The 21,323-nt window shown below is 50.1% G+C and overlaps 2 protein-coding genes across 3 annotated transcripts in view; one reads left to right on the plus strand and one right to left on the minus strand.

The window, feature by feature from the left end:
- Positions 1–346: 346 nt before the first annotated feature.
- tbc1d24.2 (TBC1 domain family, member 24, gene 2) lies at positions 347–13,796 on the minus strand. Of its 2 annotated transcripts, XM_031894646.1 has the most exons (8): positions 13,600–13,796; positions 10,362–10,418; positions 7,459–8,482; positions 6,297–6,455; positions 6,042–6,105; positions 4,596–4,694; positions 3,942–4,257; positions 347–912 (listed from the first exon to the last, which is right to left on the minus strand). In XM_031894646.1, exons 2-8 carry the CDS (start codon positions 10,402–10,404, stop codon positions 767–769), a joined length of 1,851 nt encoding a protein of 616 aa, XP_031750506.1. In that variant the 5' UTR covers positions 10,405–10,418; positions 13,600–13,796; the 3' UTR covers positions 347–766. The 2 variants fall into 2 exon arrangements, with proteins under 2 accessions (XP_031750506.1, XP_031750507.1); XM_031894647.1 differs by lacking the exon at positions 10,362–10,418 and having other exon boundaries at positions 13,600–13,794.
- A 7,404-nt stretch (positions 13,797–21,200) lies between these two features.
- stx8 (syntaxin 8) overlaps positions 21,201–21,323 on the plus strand; it is a 65,604-nt gene continuing 65,481 nt past the window's right edge. The window contains 1 exon segment of the mRNA NM_001037261.1: positions 21,201–21,232. Within this exon segment, the coding sequence (NP_001032338.1) occupies positions 21,216–21,232 (17 nt within the window). The 5' untranslated portion in view covers positions 21,201–21,215.

Here is a 21,323-nt window from a genome sequence, read left to right on the forward strand (position 1 = left end):
CTGTGAGACCCCTCTGTGAGACCCTCTGTGAGACCCCTCTGTGAGACCCCTCTGTGAGACCCCTCTGTGGACCCTCTGTGAGACCCTCTGTGAGACCCCTCTGTGAGACCCTCTGTGAGACCCTCTGTGAGACCCTCTGTGAGACCCCTCTGTGAGACCCTCTGTGAGACCCCTCTGTAAGACATGTCTGTGAGACCCTCTGTAAGACCCCTCTGTGAGACCCCTCTGTGAGACCCCTCTGTGATTCTGTGAGACCCTCTGTGAGACCCCTCTGTGAGACCCTGTGTGAGACCCCTCTGTGAGACCCCTCTGTGATTCTGTGAGACCCTCTGTGAGAACCCCTCTGTGAGACCCCTCTGTGAGACCCTCTGTGAGACCCCTCTGTAAGACCCCTCTGTGAGACCCCTCTGTGAGACCCCTCTGTGAGACCCCTCTGTAAGACCCCTCTGTGAGACCCCTCTGTAAGACCCCTCTGTGAGACCCCTCTGTGAGACCCCTCTGTGAGACCCTCTGTGGGACCCCTCTGTGAGACCCCTCAGGGCCCCCTCACCTAGGCCTCACTGCACAGTACCAAGGTTATCTTGGGCAGCACCCCCAAATCCTAATATTATTGGCCATCAAGCTGGGCTTTCAGGTGTATCTTATAATGGGCCTTTAGACCCCCCCATAACCAAAGGCTCTGATTGGCCGCCCCACAGTTTGGGAACCACTGCCCTAGAGGTTGGAGCGGTACTGTTGGGTTCCATATTGGTTTCCCAGAGCCGGATCAGGAGTTCTGGCACCCCCAAACCTCTATGTGCTGAATGTGGAAGTTTTCCTGGCAGAGGGGGGGGTTGTCGAATGTCTCGCAGGGCTCCGTCCTTCCCGTATTGAGGTCGGCATCGATATTCAGCGCTTGGCCGCCTCCTCCTCCTGCAATGGGACACCAGGAACAGCATTAGGGCTCCACTGCCAGCACCAAACCAACACCGAACTTGAGGTACCCCCCTGATGTACTGAATTTGGCACAGTAGGGGGCCCCCCGCTTGGTATTGCCCTTAGGCGCCCATTGTCTATTCTACAATACTATATTGGGTGGGGGGCACAGAGAATATCATGGAGGCTGAAGAAAGACTCATTTATCAATTGCAGGGCAAGGTGCAAACAGTGGGTGCAAACAGTGGGTGCTCTGTGTTGTTTGTATTTTGCACCCACACTCAGCACCCATAGGCACACATCTCTCTATGCATATGGGGGTGTTGGGGGCAATATGTAGGCAGGGGGGTGCCGAGTTGCCCAACTATACTGTACTTTGCACCTTGCTCATGCCACTCGGATGGGCCCAAAGAGGTGCAATTTGGGGGCAGGGACACCGCGCTAATGCCACACGGATGGGTCCAAAGAGGTGCAATTTGGGGGCAGGGACACCGCGCTAATGCCACACGGATGGGTCCAAAGAGGTCCAATTTGGGGACAGGGACACTGTGCTAATGCCACACGGATGGGTCCAAAGAGGTGCAATTTGGGGGCAGGGACACCGCGCTAATGCCACACGGATGGGTCCAAAGAGGTGCAATTTGGGGGCAGGGACACTGTGCTAATGCCACACGGATGGGTCCAAAGAGGTGCAATTTGGGGACAGGGACACTGTGCTAATGCCACACGGATGGGTCCAAAGAGGTGCAATTTGGGGGCAGGGACACCGCGCTCATGCCACACGGATGGGCCCAAAGAGGTGCAATTTGGGGGCAGGGACACCAGGCTAATGCCACACGGATGGGCCCAAAGAGGTGCAATTTGGGGACAGGGACACCAGGCTAATGCCACACGGATGGGCCCAAAGAGGTGCAATTTGGGGGCAAGGACACCAGGCTAATGCCACACGGATGGGCCCAAAGAGGTGCAATTTGGGGACAGGGACACCGCGCTAATGCCACACGGATGGGCCCAAAGAGGTGCAATTTGGGGGCAGGGACACCGTGCTAATGCCACACGGATGGGCCCAAAGAGGTGCAATTTGGGGACAGGGACACCAGGCTAATGCCACACGGATGGGTCCAAAGAGGTGCAATTTGGGGGCAGGGACACCAGGCTAATGCCACACAGATGGGCCCAAAGAGGTGCAATTTGGGGACAGGGACACCAGGCTAATGCCACACGGATGGGCACAAAGAGGTGCAATTTGGGGGCAGGGACACTGTGCTAATGCCACACGGATGGGCCCAAAGAGGTGCAATTTGAGGCCAAAATAGTATAAAAGCATAAGCTTGTAGCCCTCCCATTGCTATGAACTGTAACTCCCAGCACCCTCAGCCCCCTAAGAAGCCTTTCCCTTTCAGTTCAAGGTTTTTCCGATGCCCCTGCCAGGGAAGCCGATTTAAATTCCCAGCTACGTATTCTAATTTGCTATTAGTCTTGGGCGGCAGTCACGCCGGGGCACCTGTGAAAATAAATTCCGGGAAGAGACGGCCGGGGGGCACCTGCTTCCTCCTGTAACGCGGAGGCTTCTTTGGGGGAGACGCGTATTATTAGCGCTCAAAGCTCCTTTATACAAGCCGGGCTCCTCGCTGCCAATAAGCTCCAATTAAAGCGAATGAAAAACATCCTGCCCGTATGGCGGTATTTACGAGCCCACCCTTATTTTTTATTCTTGCTTTCTTTGGGTCACGTTATTATACACACACAGCTGTGCCTCCTGTGAGCTCAGCCCCATATTCAGCTTCCCAGCAGCCACTCACACTCGCTTTACGGGCCGCGGGCCAAGCCGTCACACTGACAGGCCTGCGGGAAGCCGCCGCCGCCAGGGTAAATCATATAAAGCCGATAAACACCGGAGGGATCCAGAACAAAGTATTTTGGAAGGTAGATCAGTGGCTGAAACACGATGAGCAAGACTATGTTATGAGCCTCCGCCCCGGAGCTTCTCGGAAAGGCTCTGCGTCCGATTAGAGAACAGCGGCACCCATGCTGGGAAATCCAAATGATATGTGCAACCTAATGGCCTGGCATATTCTCCTTCTTAAAATGCTTTGTTTATACAGCGTCGACCCATTATGCTGCTCTTATCAAAGAATGTTCCAATTAGTCATCGCCCCAAAGGAGCTTACAATCTAATTTCCATACCTTCAGAACACACACTGAACAAACATATGAGGTTGAATAGTGCCTCCAATGAAGGGGGGAAGGAAAAGGAACCCACACAGACATGAGGAGAACATACAAGCTCCACCAAGAAAGAGTGACCCAGTGGAGCTTACAATCCAATTTTCATACCTCAAGAACACACACACTGCACAAATATATGAGGTTGAATAGTGCCTCCATGGAGGGTTGAAGGAAACTGAAGCCCCCAAAGGAATCGAACCAGACATGAGGAGAACATAAAGGTTCCACCAAGAAAGAGTCCACCAGTGACCCAGCAGAGCTTACAATCTAATTTCCATAAGTTAAGAACACACACACACACACACTGAACAAACATATGAGGTCGAATAGTGCCTCCATGGAGGGTGGAAGGAAACAGAAGCCCCCAAAGGAACCCACACAGACATGAGGAGAACTTACAAGTTCCACCAAGAAAGAGTGTTTCAAAGGAGCTTACAATCTAATTTCTATACCTCAAGAATACACACACTTGGCAAACATATGAGGTTAAATAGTGCCTCCATGGAGGGTGGAAGGAAACCAAAGCCCCAAACGGAAACCACACAGACATGAGGAGAACATACAAGCTCCACCAAGAAAGAGGTCACCAGTGACCCAGCAGAGCTTACAATCTAATTTCCATACGTTAAGAACACACACACACTGAACAAACATATGAGGTTGAATAGTACCTCCATGGAGGGTGCAAGGAAACCAAAGCCCCCAAAGGAACCCACACAGACATGAGGAGAACATAGAAGCCCCACCAAGAAAGAGGCCACCAGTGACCCAGAGAGAAGATACTGGTCCCATCTTACCAATGATAATGCCGCTGCTGTTCCCAGACATAAACATGGAGGCAGTTTTAGTTGGCAGCTGGAAGTGCCTGACGGATAGGAAGGGAGACAGCCGACCACTCGAGACGTCACCAGGGACTGTCAGGAAATTTGGGGAGGGCGATGGGCTGCTGGGTGCTGAAGAAAGGGTTGGGGATGAGGGACGTAGCGGAGACGTTGAGGCGCGGGATCCGTGAGAATAAGAGCGTGGGCGGGAGCAGGGTGATGGGGGGGCTGACTTTACCAACTCTGGCTTCTTCACCACCACCCACTCGTATCTCTCCATCTCTGGTCTCACCTACAGGGGGAATGAAGAGAAGCTCAATGTGAGGCCCTAGGATAGAGCGTTTATAAATGGACTTCCTACTGCAACTAGAGGCTCTACAGATAAACTCGAGTGTAGGATTGTTAGGTGGGGGTCCCTGCATTAGGTAAGTCAGACAATAGCGGTGCCTACTGGCTGTAGCCCCCCCAACAGGAACCAGCTTTATCTACCAATGAACCAGGACTGAAGCAAAATACCAAGGAGGCCCCGCCCCCCATCATTTAACCACTTTGTGACCACTATGATCAATTCAAGCACCCAGCTATGAGAACCCCTGGAAATAATGTGCCAGGAAGGTGCTATGTACTTACACTAAATACGAAACATTCTCCCGTCCCAAAATATGTTGCCACCTGTCCAGAACATTTCCTCCTCTCATTCCAGTCTGAAGAGAGAAAGGACCCACAGACCTGCAAGAGACGGGATATGTGACAACATTAGGTCTTGCCTAAACATTTAAACCAACTTTTCTTCTCTCTCCATCTTGCCCTACTGTCTCCATCTTGCCCTACTGTCTCCATCTTGCCCTACTGTCTCCATCTTGCCATACTGTCTCCATCTTGCCCTACTGTCTCCATCTTGCCCTACTGTCTCCATCTTGCCCTACTGTCCCCATCTTGCCCTACTGTCTCCATCTTGCCCTACTGTCTCCATCTTGCCCTACTGTCTCCATCTTGCCCTACTGTCCCCATCTTGCCCTACTGTCTCCATCTTGCCCTACTGTCCCCATCTTGTCCTACTGTCTCCATCTTACCCTACTGTCTCCATCTTGCCATACTGTCTCCATCTTGCCCTACTGTCTCCATCTTGCCCTACTGTCCCCATCTTGTCCTACTGTCTCCATCTTACCCTACTGTCTCCTACTTCTCCATCTTGCCCTACTGTCTCCATCTTGCCCTACTGTCTCCATCTTGCCCTACTGTCCCCATCTTGCCCTACTGTCTCCATCTTGCCTACTGTCCATCTGCCCTACTGTCCCCCATCTTGTTCTACTGTCTCCATCTTGCCCTACTGTCTCCATCTTGCCTTACTGTCCCCATCTTGCCCTACTGTCCCCATCTTGGCCCTACTGTCTCCATCTTGCCCTACTGTCTCCATCTTGCCCTACTGTCCCCATCTTGCCCTACTGTCTCCATCTTGCCCTACTGTCTCCATCTTGCCCTAATGTCTCCATCTTGCCCTACTGTCTCCATCTTGCCCTAATGTCTCCATCTTGCCCCTAATGTCTCCATCTTGCCCTAATGTCTCCATCTTGCCCTAACTGTCCCCATCTTGCCCTACTGTCTCCATCTTGCCCTACTGTCTCCATCTTGCCCTAATGTCTCCATCTTGCCCTACTGTCTCCATCTTGCCCTACTGTCTCCATCTTGCCCTACTGTCTCCATCTTGCCCTACTGTCTCCATCTTGCCCTACTGTCTCCATCTTGCCCTAATGTCTCCATCTTGCCCTACTGTCTCCATCTTGCCCTAATGTCTCCATCTTGCCCTACTGTCTCCATCTTGCCCTACTGTCTCCATCTTGCCCTACTGTCTCCATATAGTGCATCAAAACTTGCCAGAAATCCCTGCAGTGAGAAACAAAAGCAAACCTGTATTGACTTGCCCTTATGTATGACATTTTGTTTTAATGGAACTCAAAAATATCCCATGAAAGAATTAGCAGCAGAAAACATGATTGGTGCACGTTACTCCTATGGGTGCTCTCTATCCCACCCCATGTGACCCATAGCCGTCTCAGTGTAAGCCAATAGCAATACCTCTTCTCCTGTTGTTTTGATAAGTAGGACTGTGGGCTCGAAGCCTTCGCAGTGAGAATAAAACCTGCCAACAAAGAGGGTCGGCGTTAGTCTCAGTGGGGGGGAAATCTGGTGGGTAATAATAGTAATTTCATGTAGCCAAACATGGCCAGATTGGCCCAACTGAACAACCATGTAACTAAGGAGGCCCAGGCATAAACTGCTTCATGGTGCCCAGTGAGAGTCTGTTGGACAGAACCAGAGAGTTGGGGTTACCTCTGAAGGCTGTATCCGTGCTCCATGGTGGAGAAGAGCAGAACTGGGGGGTACAGGGAGAACCTTTCTGGGATCCAGGACCAGATGACCCGCATCTCCTGGGCCGTGACGATCACAGAACTGAACTCAAGCAGGTCGACAGACATGTGAGCCGGCTGCCTGTGGGGGGGAGAATGGGATTCTTTAGGGGTCCCCAAGTTTGAGTCCATAAAGCCAGTCTTCTACTAAAGGTTCAACTTCTTCAATCCCTCAGGGAAACCCTCAAAAGTATGAAGCTGGGGGTCCTGACTTGTTTAACTCATATGCACATATGCAGCGGATGGAAACAGACCCCACACAGCTAACTACTACTTGGTTGCTATGGGTTACTAGACCTAAGCAAATGGCCCACGTCATTCCATTAGCCCCCAAAAAGTTTTCATAACCTCAGAGTTAATTCTCCGAAGGCCCAGTAGGACGTCATCATTGGCTACAAGCAGCTTGTTGTTCTCAGGGCTTAATTACAAGGGTCCGAGCCACTGTGTTTACATGGAAAGAAGGCAGCGTGGGTAATTATGGCTCGGGCCGGCCACGCTTTGGTGAGTTTTAATAAGGGATTGTGAATACGCTGTTATACGGCACCGCTGCCTATTGACACTGCGAGGCAGAGAGGCTGATGTGGATGAATTGCAACTGTAAATACCCAACCGGCATCTGTCAGCTGATCTTGTGGCAGACGTATGATGATCGTATAAACAGCCGCGCTTGCCAAAGCTGAAAGTCATTACAGTTCAACCCTCTGGGGAAGATCATAATGTGAATACATTACATTTCAGTTTCTCAGTACGTGAAGTACCTACTCGGTGCTATAAAGCCTATCTAGCAAGCTCTTCAGGCATTGGTCAAGCTGGCCATTTCCCTATTCACTGTCTGTTTCACCTACATCACTGGGGCTGGGCAGCTCAGAAAAGGCCTTCAAAAACCTGCAGAGGAGCAGTTTACCAAGAGCCCATGTTCATGAACCCATGAGCGCAGCCCAAATCGGCCATATTACGGGATCTCTGAGCTTAGAAAACCTGAATTAGCAAGACTAGAGCACTAGAATGGTAACAAGAGAACCAATGTTCTAGATCCCTAAGGTTCTAGAGAAGAAGCCTACACTGAAGGTGTGTTCGATGATTACCTGGGCTGCATTACCGTGATCCCTCGCTGGGACAGGGCCTTCCTATTGGCCAACTGCAGAAGCCAAAGCTCCTTGTGCGAGAAGAGCCTGATGCTGAATGCCTTCTCCAAAAGCTTTTGCACCGACAAATGGTGGGAGATGTTTTTTACAAAGTCTTGGATATCTGACCGGACATCCGTGACCTCATGTTCCAGGTGGCTCCTGTAGTGTTTCAGCAGCGCTAGTGCAACCCGGTACAGAACCTTATTACCCTCGATGAGGAAGATGTCGAACACTCGGATGGTGTACTCGAAGGGCAAGTCTCCGAAGATCCACATGATCCAGTCGGAGAAGACCTCGGCAGAGTTCTCACAGCTGGTGGTGATTAACTTGTGCCCAGCCGGACAGTACTTCTTGGCCAGGTCCCCAAAGGTCATACATGAGGCCTCGTAGGCCAGAAAGCTTTGGTCAACGTAGCACTTGTGGTTTTCTGTACACGAGATGAGTCTGCAGGCCCTCTCGAAGCACTCGGCCTCGTCTTCACTGAAGTGCAACAGAAGGGCCACCACGGAAGGCAAGGAGGGAGAATAGGTGATATCAGGATACTGGTTTCCGATGCATATAAGCACCTTCTTAACTGCCGTCTCCCCTCGAGCGTTGAGGCAATAGACAGTGGGAAGGCAACCGTCCAAAAAATCTGGCAAGAGGTGATCTTGTATCCCTCGTCTGCCAAACAGTCGTTCAGACACATCATGGTAGACACTGGCGTCCGGCGTCCCTGAGCGGCAGCGGATGTTCTTGATGATGTGGTTGTAGGCCTCAGCTCTCAGGTTGCGCCTGTTGCTCCAGTTGCCCTCTCTGGCCATTCTCTTCAGCTCCTTGTGACTGTGGGGCAGCTCCTGAGGGGAAGGGCTCCTCCATTCCTCTGTGAAGGAGGGGAACCGGTCCCAGTCCACAAAGTGCCCACAATCTGCATATGTGGTCGAGTCAATATCCCAGGCATCATCTTCTGAAATGATGAGAATGGGAGGTTCACAAGACATCTCTGAAAAAGAAAGCAATTACACCAAGTAAAGTGTCAGTGGTAGAAGGTGTAGCCCGGACAATACTGTAACACTGGCAGTCATTGGACAATGTCCCCTCGCCCTGTGATCTGAGAGGAGAGATGGGGAAAGGAACAAAAAGGTAGAAGTTCCTACTGGGCGGTGGGTTGGTTTCCCAGATCACAAGGCGAGGGAACGGTCTGATTGGTGGGTCTCCTAGAACATTAGGAGAGGGAATGCTGTGATTGGTGGGTCTCCTAGATTACAGGGACAGGATGTGTTTGGATCACAAGGCGAGGGAACGGTCTGATTGGTGGGTCTCCTAGAACATTAGGGAAGGGAATGCTGTGATTGGTGGGTCTCCTAGAACATTAGGGAAGGGAATGCTGTGATTGGTGGGTCTCCTAGAACATTAGGAGAGGGAATGCTGTGATTGGTAGGTTTCCTAGATTACAGGGACAGGACGTGTTTGGATCACAAGGCGAGGGAACGGTCTGATTGGTGGGTCTCCTAGAACATTAGGAGAGGGAATGCTGTGATTGGTGGGTCTCCTAGAACATTAGGAGAGGGAATGCTGTGATTGGTAGGTTTCCTAGATTACAGGGACAGGATGTGTTTTGATTGGTAGATCACAAGGAGACTGAACGTTCTTACTAGGGCTTCCAGATCATAAGTAAAGGGTATTTCTGATTGGCAGGTCTTATAGATCAAAGGGTGAGGGAAAGTTCTGGATTCTAGGTCTAGAGGGGGATAAAGTGTTCTAAGTGGTTGATCTCCAAAATCACACAGAGAGGGAGCAATCTGATTGGCAGGTCTCCCATCTCACTGGGGGAATGTTCTGATATAGTTGATTCAGGGATTTTATATATCATTTTTCTGGAAAACACCTCTCTATCTTGTGTCTCAACCCTTTCTCCTTGTAGAGTGTAAGCTCTTTTGGGCAGGGCTCTCTTCCCCTCCTGTATCGGTTACTGATTGCTTTATATGTTACTCCTTGTAGAGTGTAAGCTCTTTGGGGCAGGGCTCTCTTCCCCTCTTGTATCAGTTACTGATTGCTTTATATGTTACTCCTTGTAGAGTGTAAGCTCTTTGGGGCAGGGCTCTCTTCCCCTCCTGTATCGGTTACTGATTGCTTTATATGTTACTCCTTGTAGAGTGTAAGCTCTTTGGGGCAGGGCTCTCTTCCCCTCTTGTATCAGTTACTGATTGCTTTATATGTTACTCCTTGTAGAGTGTAAGCTCTTTTGGGCAGGGCTCCCTTCCCCTCCTGTATCGGTTATTGGTTGCTTTATATGTTACTCCTTGTAGAGTGTAAGCTCTTTGGGGCAGGGCTCCCTTCCCCTCCTGTATCGGTTATTGGTTGCTTTATATGTTACTCAGTGTATGAAACCCACTTATTGTACAGCGCTGCGGGGTATGTTGGCGCTTTATAAATAAATGTTATTAATAATAATAATAATAATATGTAGTGGATGGCAGCACAAAAATCAGTGCAGTCTGCAGTATGCATCTTAAAGGGAAACTTACACCTTTTCGAGCTGCTGTTTATTATACCTGCCCTCTCTGTGTGACCCCCAGGCCCTGTTTATGCAGCTGCAGGGTTCTAGAGTGACCCTGTACAAGGGCATTATGGGTCAGTCTGCCCCACAACAATCCTGCAGGCTCTGTTGATAGTAATTTTTTGAAGTAAAAAATTTGCCCTTGTTTTTTGCCCCCTGCGTTATCCACTGCCTAAATATAGCTGCGTCATTTTATAGGGAAAAAATAATCACTCATCATCGCTTCCCAGGTGCATTGTGGGTTGTGGCCCATGTTTACTAAACACTGTTGTTCCGCTGACTTCTCTGTGATCCCAGAGAGCAACATTCAATAAATACTGACCTGAACCTGTTTTGTTTCTCATATGTGGGGCAATTACACACATCCAGGGTTTCTGCTCTGTAAAAGGAAGGAACGTAACATTGCCCCGTGCCCTTTATAAACAAGGTTTGTTAGTATTTATATATATCTATATGGGTAGGGGGTGCCATAGTGTTTCCCTTAGACAGTACAGTATGGGGGTACAGCTTATTGTGTGCCCAGAACATTCCTTCTCTGTATATTTGTATTTATACATATGGGTAGGGGGTGCCATAGTGTTTCCCTTAGACAGTACAGTATGGGGGTACAGCTTATTGTGTGCCCAGAACATTCCTTCTCTGTATATTTGTATTTATACATATGGGTAGGGGGTGCCATAGTGTTTCCCTTAGACAGTACAGTATGGGGGTACAGCTTATTGTGTGCCCAGAACATTCCTTCTCTGTATATTTGTATTTATACATATGGGTAGGGGGTGCCATAGTGTTTCCCTTAGACAGTACAGTATGGGGGTACAGCTTATTGTGTGCCCAGAACATTCCTTCTCTGTATATTTGTATTTATACATATGGGTAGGGGGTGCCATAGTGTTTCCCTTAGACAGTACAGTATGGGGGTACAGCTTATTGTGTGCCCAGAACATTCCTTCTCTGTATATTTGTATTTATACATATGGGTAGGGGGTGCCATAGTGTTTCCCTTAGACAGTACAGTATGGGGGTACAGCTTATTGTGTGCCCAGAACATTCCTTCTCTGTATATTTGTATTTATACATATGGGTAGGAGGTGCCATAGTGTTTCCCTTAGACAGTACAGTATGGGGGTACAGCTTATTGTGTGCCCAGAACATTCCCTCTCTGTATATTTGTATTTATACATATGGGTAGGGGGTGCCATAGTGTTTCCCTTAGACAGTACAGTATGGGGGTACAGCTTATTGTGTGCCCAGAGCATTCCTTCTCTGTATATTTGTATTTATACATATGGGTAGGAGGTGCCATAGTGTTTCCCTTAGACAGTACAGTATGGGGGTACAGCTTATTGTGTGCCCAGAGCATTCCTTCTCTGTATATTTGTATTTATACATATGGGTAGGAGGTGCCATAGTGTTTCCCTTAGACAGTACAGTATGGGGGTACAGCTTATTGTGTGCCCAGAACATTCCCTCTCTGTATATTTGTATTTATACATATGGGTAGGGGGTGCCATAGTGTTTCCCTTAGACAGTACAGTATGGGGGTACAGCTTATTGTGTGCCCAGAACATTCCCTCTCTGTATATTTGTATTTATACATATGGGTAGGGGGTGCCATAGTGTTTCCCTTAGACAGTACAGTATGGGGGTACAGCTTATTGTGTGCCCAGAACATTCCCTCTCTGTATATTTGTATTTATACATATGGGTAGGGGGTGCCATAGTGTTTCCCTTAGACAGTACAGTATGGGGGTACAGCTTATTGTGTGCCCAGAGCATTCCATCTCTGTATATTTGTATTTATACATATGGGTAGGAGGTGCCATAGTGTTTCCCTTAGACAGTACAGTATGGGGGTACAGCTTATTGTGTGCCCAGAACATTCCTTCTCTGTATATTTGTATTTATACATATGGGTAGGGGGTGCCATAGTGTTTCCCTTAGACAGTACAGTATGGGGGTACAGCTTATTGTGTGCCCAGAACATTCCTTCTCTGTATATTTGTATTTATATATATGGGTAGGGGTGCCATAGTGTTTCCCTTAGACAGTACAGTATGGGGGTACAGCTTATTGTGTGCCCAGAACATTCCTTCTCTGTATATTTGTATTTATACATATGGGTAGGGGTGCCATAGTGTTTCCCTTAGACAGTACAGTATGGGGGTACAGCTTATTGTGTGCCCAGAACATTCCTTCTCTGTATATTTGTATTTATACATAGGGGTAGGGGGTGCCATAGTGTTTCCCTTAGACAGTACAGTATGGGGGTACAGCTTATTGTGTGCCCAGAACATTCCTTCTCTGTATATTTGTATTTATACATAAGGGTAGGGGGTGCCATAGTGTTTCCCTTAGACAGTACAGTATGGGGGTACAGCTTATTGTGTGCCCAGAACATTCCTTCTCTGTATATTTGTATTTATACATATGGGTAGGGGGTGCCATAGTGTTTCCCATAGACAGTACAGTATGGGGGTACAGCTTATTGTGTGCCCAGAACATTCCCTCTCTGTATATTTGTATTTATACATATGGGTAGGGGGTGCCATAGTGTTTCCTTTAGACAGTACAGTATGGGGGTACAGCTTATTGTGTGCCCAGAGCATTCCTTCTCTGTATATTTGTATTTATACATATGGGTAGGAGGTGCCATAGTGTTTCCCTTAGACAGTACAGTATGGGGGTACAGCTTATTGTGTGCCCAGAACATTCCCTCTCTGTATATTTGTATTTATACATATGGGTAGGGGGTGCCATAGTGTTTCCCTTAGACAGTACAGTATGGGGGTACAGCTTATTGTGTGCCCAGAGCATTCCATCTCTGTATATTTGTATTTATACATATGGGTAGGAGGTGCCATAGTGTTTCCCTTAGACAGTACAGTATGGGGGTACAGCTTATTGTGTGCCCAGAACATTCCTTCTCTGTATATTTGTATTTATACATATGGGTAGGGGGTGCCATAGTGTTTCCCTTAGACAGTACAGTATGGGGGTACAGCTTATTGTGTGCCCAGAACATTCCTTCTCTGTATATTTGTATTTATATATATGGGTAGGGGGTGCCATAGTGTTTCCCTTAGACAGTACAGTATGGGGGTACAGCTTATTGTGTGCCCAGAACATTCCTTCTCTGTATATTTGTATTTATACATATGGGTAGGAGGTGCCATAGTGTTTCCCTTAGACAGTACAGTATGGGGGTACAGCTTATTGTGTGCCCAGAACATTCCTTCTCTGTATATGTGTATTTATATATATGGCTGTGGGTGCCCTACTTGTGCCACTGTACAGAAGATGGGCAGGAAGAGAATGGGCAGAACTAATACCCATGTAGTTTGGGAGACAGAGGGCAGTGCCAGGTTACACACTGAGCGGATAAGGATTTCAGCAGATGGGGGGTGAGGGGGGGGGGATATTTACAATGAAATAGTTCAGTATGATCCCTCCCAGTACCAGTTCAGTATGGCTCCATAGCCCCACCCCAAATCCTATACTCCATTATAATGTGTAGAGTGCAAGCTCCTGGGAACAGCAGCCGGAGTATCTGAGTCACTTACCAAGTGTGGAACCCAAGGCGGCTGTCTCTTTCTGTGCCGGTGATCTCGGTCTCTTGTGATTCCCAGCTGTCTCTCAATTCCACCACAATCTGCCACCTTTTAAGCAACTGCCTCCAGTCCCCTTCCTACCCGCCCCCCCCAGGGGCAAGTCCAGCCCACAGGCGGCCTCTCTGAGCTGTTTTGTTGTTGCTCAGATCTGTTGGGAGATAGCGAAGTGGAAAATGTAAGTGACTTCATACAATAAACACCCCCCCCCCCCCCCGGGAGATTCCTTGTGTCCCTTGTGATGTTTCTCCCATTCACATAGACTGGCGGTGCCAAGGGAGTGTGCCAGGGCAGCGTGCCAGGGGAAGGGGTTGGACATACCCATACACTTCAATGGCTTCAATACCCTCACTCCATCCTATACAATTTGCAGTTGGTCTTCATTTTTTATCATTTGTAGTTTTTGAGTTATTTCATTTTTTGTTCTGAAGCTCTGGAATTTCAGCAGCTATCTGGTTGCTAGGATCCAAATTACCTTAGCAACCAGGGAGCAGTTTAAAAGACAGGCTGGTATATATAAAAAAAAAAAGACAGCAGCCTGGTCTCACTTTATGGCATGGGTTGTAGATCTTCACTCAGGATCAGTACAATGGCCCCAAATGGAAGAATTGTAAGGTTGGGGGGGATCAACACTGAACCCCTAATAAAAGCACGGCTTTCAACTTCTTTACAGCACTGTGTCCTGTACTGTATGCTGGCTGGGGGTTAGTGTCATGGTATCACTGCTGCTGGACTCCATCTCCTGTACTGTATGCAGATGGGGGGGTTACAAACAATTCTCATTGTATCATTTCTTCCATTGTTTATACCATATTCTCTACCATATCCTGGCAGATGCCTAATTCTCCCCCTACCACTGCCATCTCCTGTATTATATGCTGAATGGGGGTGATATATATGCTGTAAATCCAAGATATACACTGTAGCGACTCAGTTTCCTGTATTATATGCTGAATGGGGGTGATATATATACAGTAAATCCAAGAGATACACTGTAGTGTTTGATTTTCCTGTATTATATACTGACTGGGGGTTACAGTTTTTTTCCATCACGGTACTCTCAGCATTGTGCCTGGGAATGCTCCCGTGTTGGTGTCTGTGTACAGTAAACAGTGCAGTTTCATTATGGAAAAACTCGGGGGCTGAGAGTGAGGAAATGCCAGGGGGCCCCCCAGTGCAGTAACGGGAAGGGGGGGTAGGAAGGGGCTGCGCTGGGGGTGGGGTTTATCTTCTATTTGTTGTGTAAATGGGCCTGGATTTAATCATAGATAGCGGTGCTGTTCATCTCTCCTTGGGGCCCATATCTGCTTATCCCTCACCCTCACGTGGAACCTTCTATTAGGGCAGTGGTACACGGGGAGATTAGTCACCCGCGACACCGAAGATTTGTTATGGGGCAACTAACCTCCCCGTGTACCACTGCCCTTAAGGTGCCCATACACGTTGGCGATTGAGAAAGGGTCCCTACAGGTGGGCGATATCTGGTGAATTTAGGCTAATTTGGTTGTTTGGCCCTGGGGCCAAACGATCAAATTGGAACGCCGGTAATGGGCGCAGTCGGTTTGGGGGCCGCATCAACGAGCCGATAGGGTCCCCAATCCGACTAGATTTTCGAACCTGCCTGATCGAGATCTGCCGGATTTCAGGCCGGATATGGGTCAGACAGGCCCGTCGGTAGTGCCCATACACGGGCCGATAAGCTGCCCAATCTGTCTAAGGGACCCATATCTGCAGCTACAATCGGCCCGTGTATGGCCAGCTTTAGGGGGAAGACACATGGAGCTACTAGTAGCAGCTACTAAAACAGACAATGCTGATCATTTACTGATAATCGTCTCTACGTGTGTTTAGCAGATGCAATTCTCAGTATTGTCTATGGCAGGGGATTTTCTGGCGTTTAGTCATACCCCCCAACTGTCCCGCTTTGGGTGGGACAGTCCCGCTTTTTATAGTGCATCCCGCTGTCCCGGATCGTTCCATGAATGTCCCGCATTTCTGTAACATTCATGGAACGATCCGCGATAGCAGGATGCACCTGCTGAAGCCGAGCGCTCCTGCTCCTTGCGCGGCTTCTCTCCTTATGTGGCGGCTTCTCCGGCGGTGCCGGGCCCTTTTATAAGGTTGCGCCCCGTGCGTACTGACGTCATACGGCACAACCTAAGGGTCTGGCACCGCCGCACATGGAGCCGCATAAGGAGAGGAAGCGAAGAAGAAGTAGGAGCATGTATTGGGGGGGGGGCTCTGTGTATTGGGGTATGGGGAGCTAACTGTAGGGCCAATTGGGGAGCTCTGTGAATGAATACTGTGAGGGGCATTAGGTGGGACTTCTGATATGAGTAATGATGTATGAAGCATAACGTAAGTATGATAGGATACTTGGGTAGGGCTGGATGGGAGCTCATGGAGAAGTAAGTGATAGGGGGATGGTAGTGTGAGGGGGAGCTCTGTGTGTAACTGTTGATTGGGGCACTATGGGGGAGGGTGTATGGGGCATCTGTTGGTACTGTGATGAGCGATGGATGGGGGGTGCTTGAGTAACGGTTGGGGATGTGTATGATTGAGAGAGGATTGGGCACTTGTATGGGACTATAGGGCTGTATAGTTAATACTGTGTATGGGTGCACGATTTGGGCACTGTGTATAGGTACTGATGGGGAGTATAAGGGTAGTAAATGAGGAGGCCTAACATGTGTAAATAGGAGGAGCTTCTATGAGTAATAGAAGAGGAATGTTATGTGCGGGCACCTGTGTAATGGGCGGGACGGTCCTAGGCCAAGTGTAGGGTAATCTATTGGTGGGATCACGATGCTATAGGAGCAATGGTAAATATAGTACCATAAACTGACGCTTTTCTATATGTATTTATAGTGTAAACGTTCCAGACAGACATGTCATAAAAGTAAATAGAACATCGGACCAAACATAATATTTGAGAGTTTAGAAAACTATCAATCGTTAGTTAATTGAAGGTGTTGGCCACAAAGAGCGTGGTAAAAACATCTGGCGCGTGCGCAATGTATTTGTCCCCATTTAGAGGATGGAGTATGTTTAGGCTGAAGATTGTGGGACAATACCTAGTGTCTCACTCAATGTCGTAGGAATTGTGTATGCATAGGCAGCCAGAGTCTGTAAATGAGAAGGACCGACACCGGAACTAACGCCACCTATTAGCAGGCCCATGAGAAAACAATTGACGCCAGAACACATCGGATGGTCGTACAGGACCAATTGCGGATTTGTAAGATCGACTGGGTTCGGCTTGCAAACGATGAAAAATATTGACGGGCACTTATGAACGGTATCTATGTCCCTATGATGATATTAGATTGCCTCCCAAAGGACATGGAGAGTTAGAACTACTAAGAGATGAGAATGAAGCTCAGAGGGTGCACCTGATGATGAAGATGCTGATGTGGACACACGGTAATGACAGCCCCTCCTGGCAATATTCCGACCGGCCAAAAGCCCCAGCTGAATGAAAAAAAATAGTATGTCTGATCACCTATGCAGCCCTGGCATGTCGATACTTCAGAAGGCGCAACAACAGGCCCAGCAATATTAATAATCGACTGATACTGATGCACTCTTCATCAATGATTTAGGAGTCCCCTGCTAATGTCCGCGCCAGTACACTCATGAGGTACATAGACATGCGTCTCACCATGCCCATAAACTTAGTGACTTCTGTGACCGTTCGCCCTATCAGTTACCAGGCAAAACCCCAGCAAATGGGTAATTGTGAGTGTCTGTGGCACCAATTAAGCCCCTGGCCTGGTACCCAACACAAACGTCCTGCCCCAACTTCCCCTCTTTCATTAAGGTAGTATGTTAGTGACTGAATTGTGCTACTAGTGCTATGTCCACCTAGCGCAGTGTAGATAGTTACCAGTGGCCGCAGAGGCAGCCCAAGAGCTGGGCGTCCACTGAACTACCACACTCCGAGGCCCAACTAGACCATGCCATAAAATCGGTGCTCTGATACAGATCCAGTTGATGGCAAGATCGCGTCCTGGCTCCTGGCCAAACGGAACCTTCTGAAACTGACTTCACATACACGCTTCCTTGCTCCTACACCAGATCTTCCCAAGATTTCAACACCCCAAAGCTCAGGCACTATAGGACTTGCACCTTACAAGCCCCCCCTGGCATTCCCAGTACCAGGGCCAACAGCCCCCCAGCCCAATAAATAGATGTCTGGCACCTTACAGCCCCCCTGGCATTCCCAGTACCCAGAGCACAAACACCCCCCCCAGCCCAATAAATAGTGACTGTCTTGTGGCACCTTACAGCTCCCCCTGGCGCATTCCCATTACCGCAGAGCACCAAACAGCCCCCCCCCCAGCCCAATAAATAGTGACTGTCTGTTGGCACCTCACAGCCCCCCTGGCATTCCCCAGTACCCAGGCGCCAAAAGCCCCCCCCCCCGCCCAATTAAATAGTGCAGTCTGTGGCACCTTACAGCCCCCCTGCATTCCAGTACCAGAGGCACAAACAGCCCCCCCCAGCCAATAAATAGTGACGCTTGGCACCTAAGCCCCCCCGGCATTCCCAACCAGGGCACAAACAGCCCCCCCAGGCCCAATAAATAGTGACGTTCTGTGGCACCTTAAAGCCCCCCGGCATTCCCAGTACCCAGAGGCACAAAACAGCCCCCCCCAGCCCAATAAAATGACTGTCTTGTGGCACCTTACAGCCCCCTGGCATTCCCAGTACCCAGAGGCACAAACAGCCCCCCCAGCCCAATAAAAGTACGTCTGGGCACCTTACAGCCCCCTGCATTCCCAGTACCCAGAGCACAAACAGGCCCCCCCCAGCCCAATAAATAGTGACTGTTCTGTGGCACCTTACAGCCCCCCTGGCATTCCCAGTTACCCAGAGGCACAAACAGCACCCCCCAGCCAATAAATAGTGACTGTCTGTGGCACCTTACAGCCCCCCTGGCATTCCCAGTACCACCGAGGCACAAACAGCCCCCCCCAGCCCAATAAATAGTGACTGTCTGTGGCACCTTACAGCCCCCCTGGCATTCCCAAGTACCCAGAGGCACAAACAGCCCCCCCCCAGCCCAATAAATAGTGACTGTCTGTGGGCACCTTACAGCCCCCTGGCATTCCCAGTACCCAGAGCACAAACAGCCCCCCCAGCCCAATAAATAGTGACTGTCTGTGGCACCTTACAGCCCCCCTGGCATTCCCAGTACCAGAGGCACAAACAGCCCCCCCCCCAGGCCAATAAATAGTGAACTGTCTGTGGCACCTTACAGCCCCCTGCCATTCCCAGTACCCAGAGGCACAAACAGCCCCCCCAGCCCAATAAATAGTGACTGTCTGTGGCACCTTACAGCCCCCCCTGGCATTCCCAGTACCCAGAGGCAAAACAGCCCCCCCCCCAGCCCAATAAATAGGACTGTCTGTGGCACCTTACAGCCCCCTGCATTCCCAGTACCCAGAGGCACAAACAGCCCCCCCCAGCCAATAAATAGTGACTGTCTGTGGCACCTTACAGCCCCCCTGGCATTCCCAGTACCCAGAGGCACAAACAGCCCCCCCCAGCCCAATAAATAGTGACTGTCTGTGGCACCTTACAGCCCCCTGGCATTCCCAGTACCCAGAGGCACAAACAGCCCCCCCAGCCCAATAAATAGTGACTGTCTGTGGCACCTTACAGCCCCCCCTGCATTCCCAGTACCCAGAGGCACAAACAGCCCCCCCCAGCCCATAAATAGTGACTGTCTGTGGCACCTTACAGCCCCCCCGGCATCCCAGTACCCAGAGGCACAAACAGCCCCCCCCAGCCCAATAAATAGTGACTGTCTGTGGCACCTTTACAGCCCCCCTGGCATTCCCAGTACCCAGAGGCACAAACAGCCCCCCCAGCCCAATAAATAGTGACTGTCTGTGGCACCTTACAGCCCCCCTGGCATTCCCAGTACCAGAGGCACAAACAGCCCCCCCCAGCCCAATAAATAGTGACTGTCTGTGGCACCTTACAGCCCCCCTGCATTCCCAGTACCCAGAGGCACAAACAGCCCCCCAGCCCAATAAAATATGACTGTCTGTGGCACCTTACAGCCCCCCTGGCATTCCCAGTACCCAGAGGCACAAACAGCCCCCCAGCCCAATAAATAGTGCTGTCTGTGGCACCTTACAGCCCCCCTGGCATTCCCAGTACCCAGAGGCACAAACAGCCCCCCCAGCCCAATAAATAGTGACTGTCTGTGGCACCTTACAGCCCCCCTGGCATTATTCCAGTACCCAGAGGCACAAACAGCCCCCCCCAGCCCATAAATAGTGACTGTCTGTGGCACCTTACAGCCCCCTGGCATTCCCAGTACCCAGAGGCACAAACAGCCCCCCCAGCCCAATAAATAGTGACTGTCTGTGGCACCTTACCAGCCCCCCTGGCATTCCCAGTACCCAGAGGCACAAACAGCCCCCAGCCCAATAAATAGTGACTGTCTGTGGCACCTTACAGCCCCCCTGGCATCCCAGTTACCCAGAGGCCACAAACAGCCCCCCCCCCCCAGCCCAATTAAATAGTGACTGTCTGTGGCACCTTACAGCCCCCCTGGCATTCCCAGTACCCAGAGCACAAACAGCTCCCCAGCCAATAAATAGTGATGTTGTGGCCACCTTACAGCCCCCCCGGCATTCCCAGTACCCAGAGCACAAAAGCCCCCCCAGCCAATAAATAGTGACTGTCTGTGCACCTTACAGCCCCCCTGGCATTCCCAGTACCCAGAGGCACAAACAAGCCCCCCCAGCCCAATAATAGTGATTGTCTGTGGCACCTTACAGCCCCCCTGCATTCCCAGTACCCAGAGGCACAAACAGCCCCCCCAGCCCAATAAATAGTGATGTCTGTGGCACCTTACAGCCCCCCTGGCATTCCCAGTACCAGAGGACAAACAGCCCCCCCCCAGCCCAATAAATAGTGACTGTCTGTGGCACCTTACAGCCCCCCTGGCATTCCCAGTACCCAGAGGCACAAACAGCCCCCCAGCCCAATAAATAGTGACTGTCTGTGGCACCTTACAGCCCCCTGGCATTCCCAGTACCAGAGGCACAAACAAAAAGCCCCCCAGGCCCAAAAATATTGGACTTGGGGTCTTCGTGGGCCACCCTTACAGGCCCCCCTTCCTGGGGTCTTGGGCCCAACCCTGTCATTCAAACCACTGCATGTTGCTATGGTAAGTGCTACCCTAGCAACCATTGTTACAGGGTTACTATAATCCCATTTTCCCAGTGTTTTTATTCCTATCCAATCACTGTGGGACAGTGGTTCTGTTACTAAAGGAAAGGAGGAGCCCTGGGGCTGAGCTGTGGGGCAGGGTGTGAGCCAAGCACCAAATAAGAGTGTAAGCTCTGTGGGTGAGGGGCAGGCAGTGCGTAACAATAACACAGGGAGTGGGAAGTGATGTAGGGGCGGGGGGAGCAGAGGATTCTGGGAGTTGTAGTACAACCATACGCTACAGGGTTCGGAACCAGGAAGCGTTCGGCGCTATTGTCCCTCCTGCCCTCCCGTCGCACATGTGACACAAACAGGAAGTGGGGCAGCGGCCAGTCGTCACTATGGCACCGGATCCTTGGTGAGTGGGTCCCGGGGGGGGTAGGGCGGCCCCCCTGCTGCTCAGCTCCCAATATCCCCATCCCTCATTATGTAACCTCTAATTACTCTTA

This window comes from Xenopus tropicalis, chromosome 10 (genome assembly GCF_000004195.4).
Source record: "Xenopus tropicalis strain Nigerian chromosome 10, UCB_Xtro_10.0, whole genome shotgun sequence".
Classification (NCBI taxonomy): domain Eukaryota; kingdom Metazoa; phylum Chordata; class Amphibia; order Anura; family Pipidae; genus Xenopus; species Xenopus tropicalis.

Bases quoted from the DNA above. Each gene is read 5' to 3' on its own strand.
- tbc1d24.2 (XM_031894646.1), bottom strand. From the start codon at position 10,404: ATGTGTGTAATTGCCCCACATATGAGAAACAAAACAGGTTCAG. The intron at 8,483-10,361 runs GTCAGTATTTAT...TTTCTTTTTCAG, and splicing joins GAGAAACAAAACAGGTTCAG to AGATGTCTTGTGAACCTCCC. The intron at 4,258-4,595 runs GTAAGTACATAG...TTCCCCCTGTAG, and splicing joins GAGAATGTTTCGTATTTAGT to GTGAGACCAGAGATGGAGAG.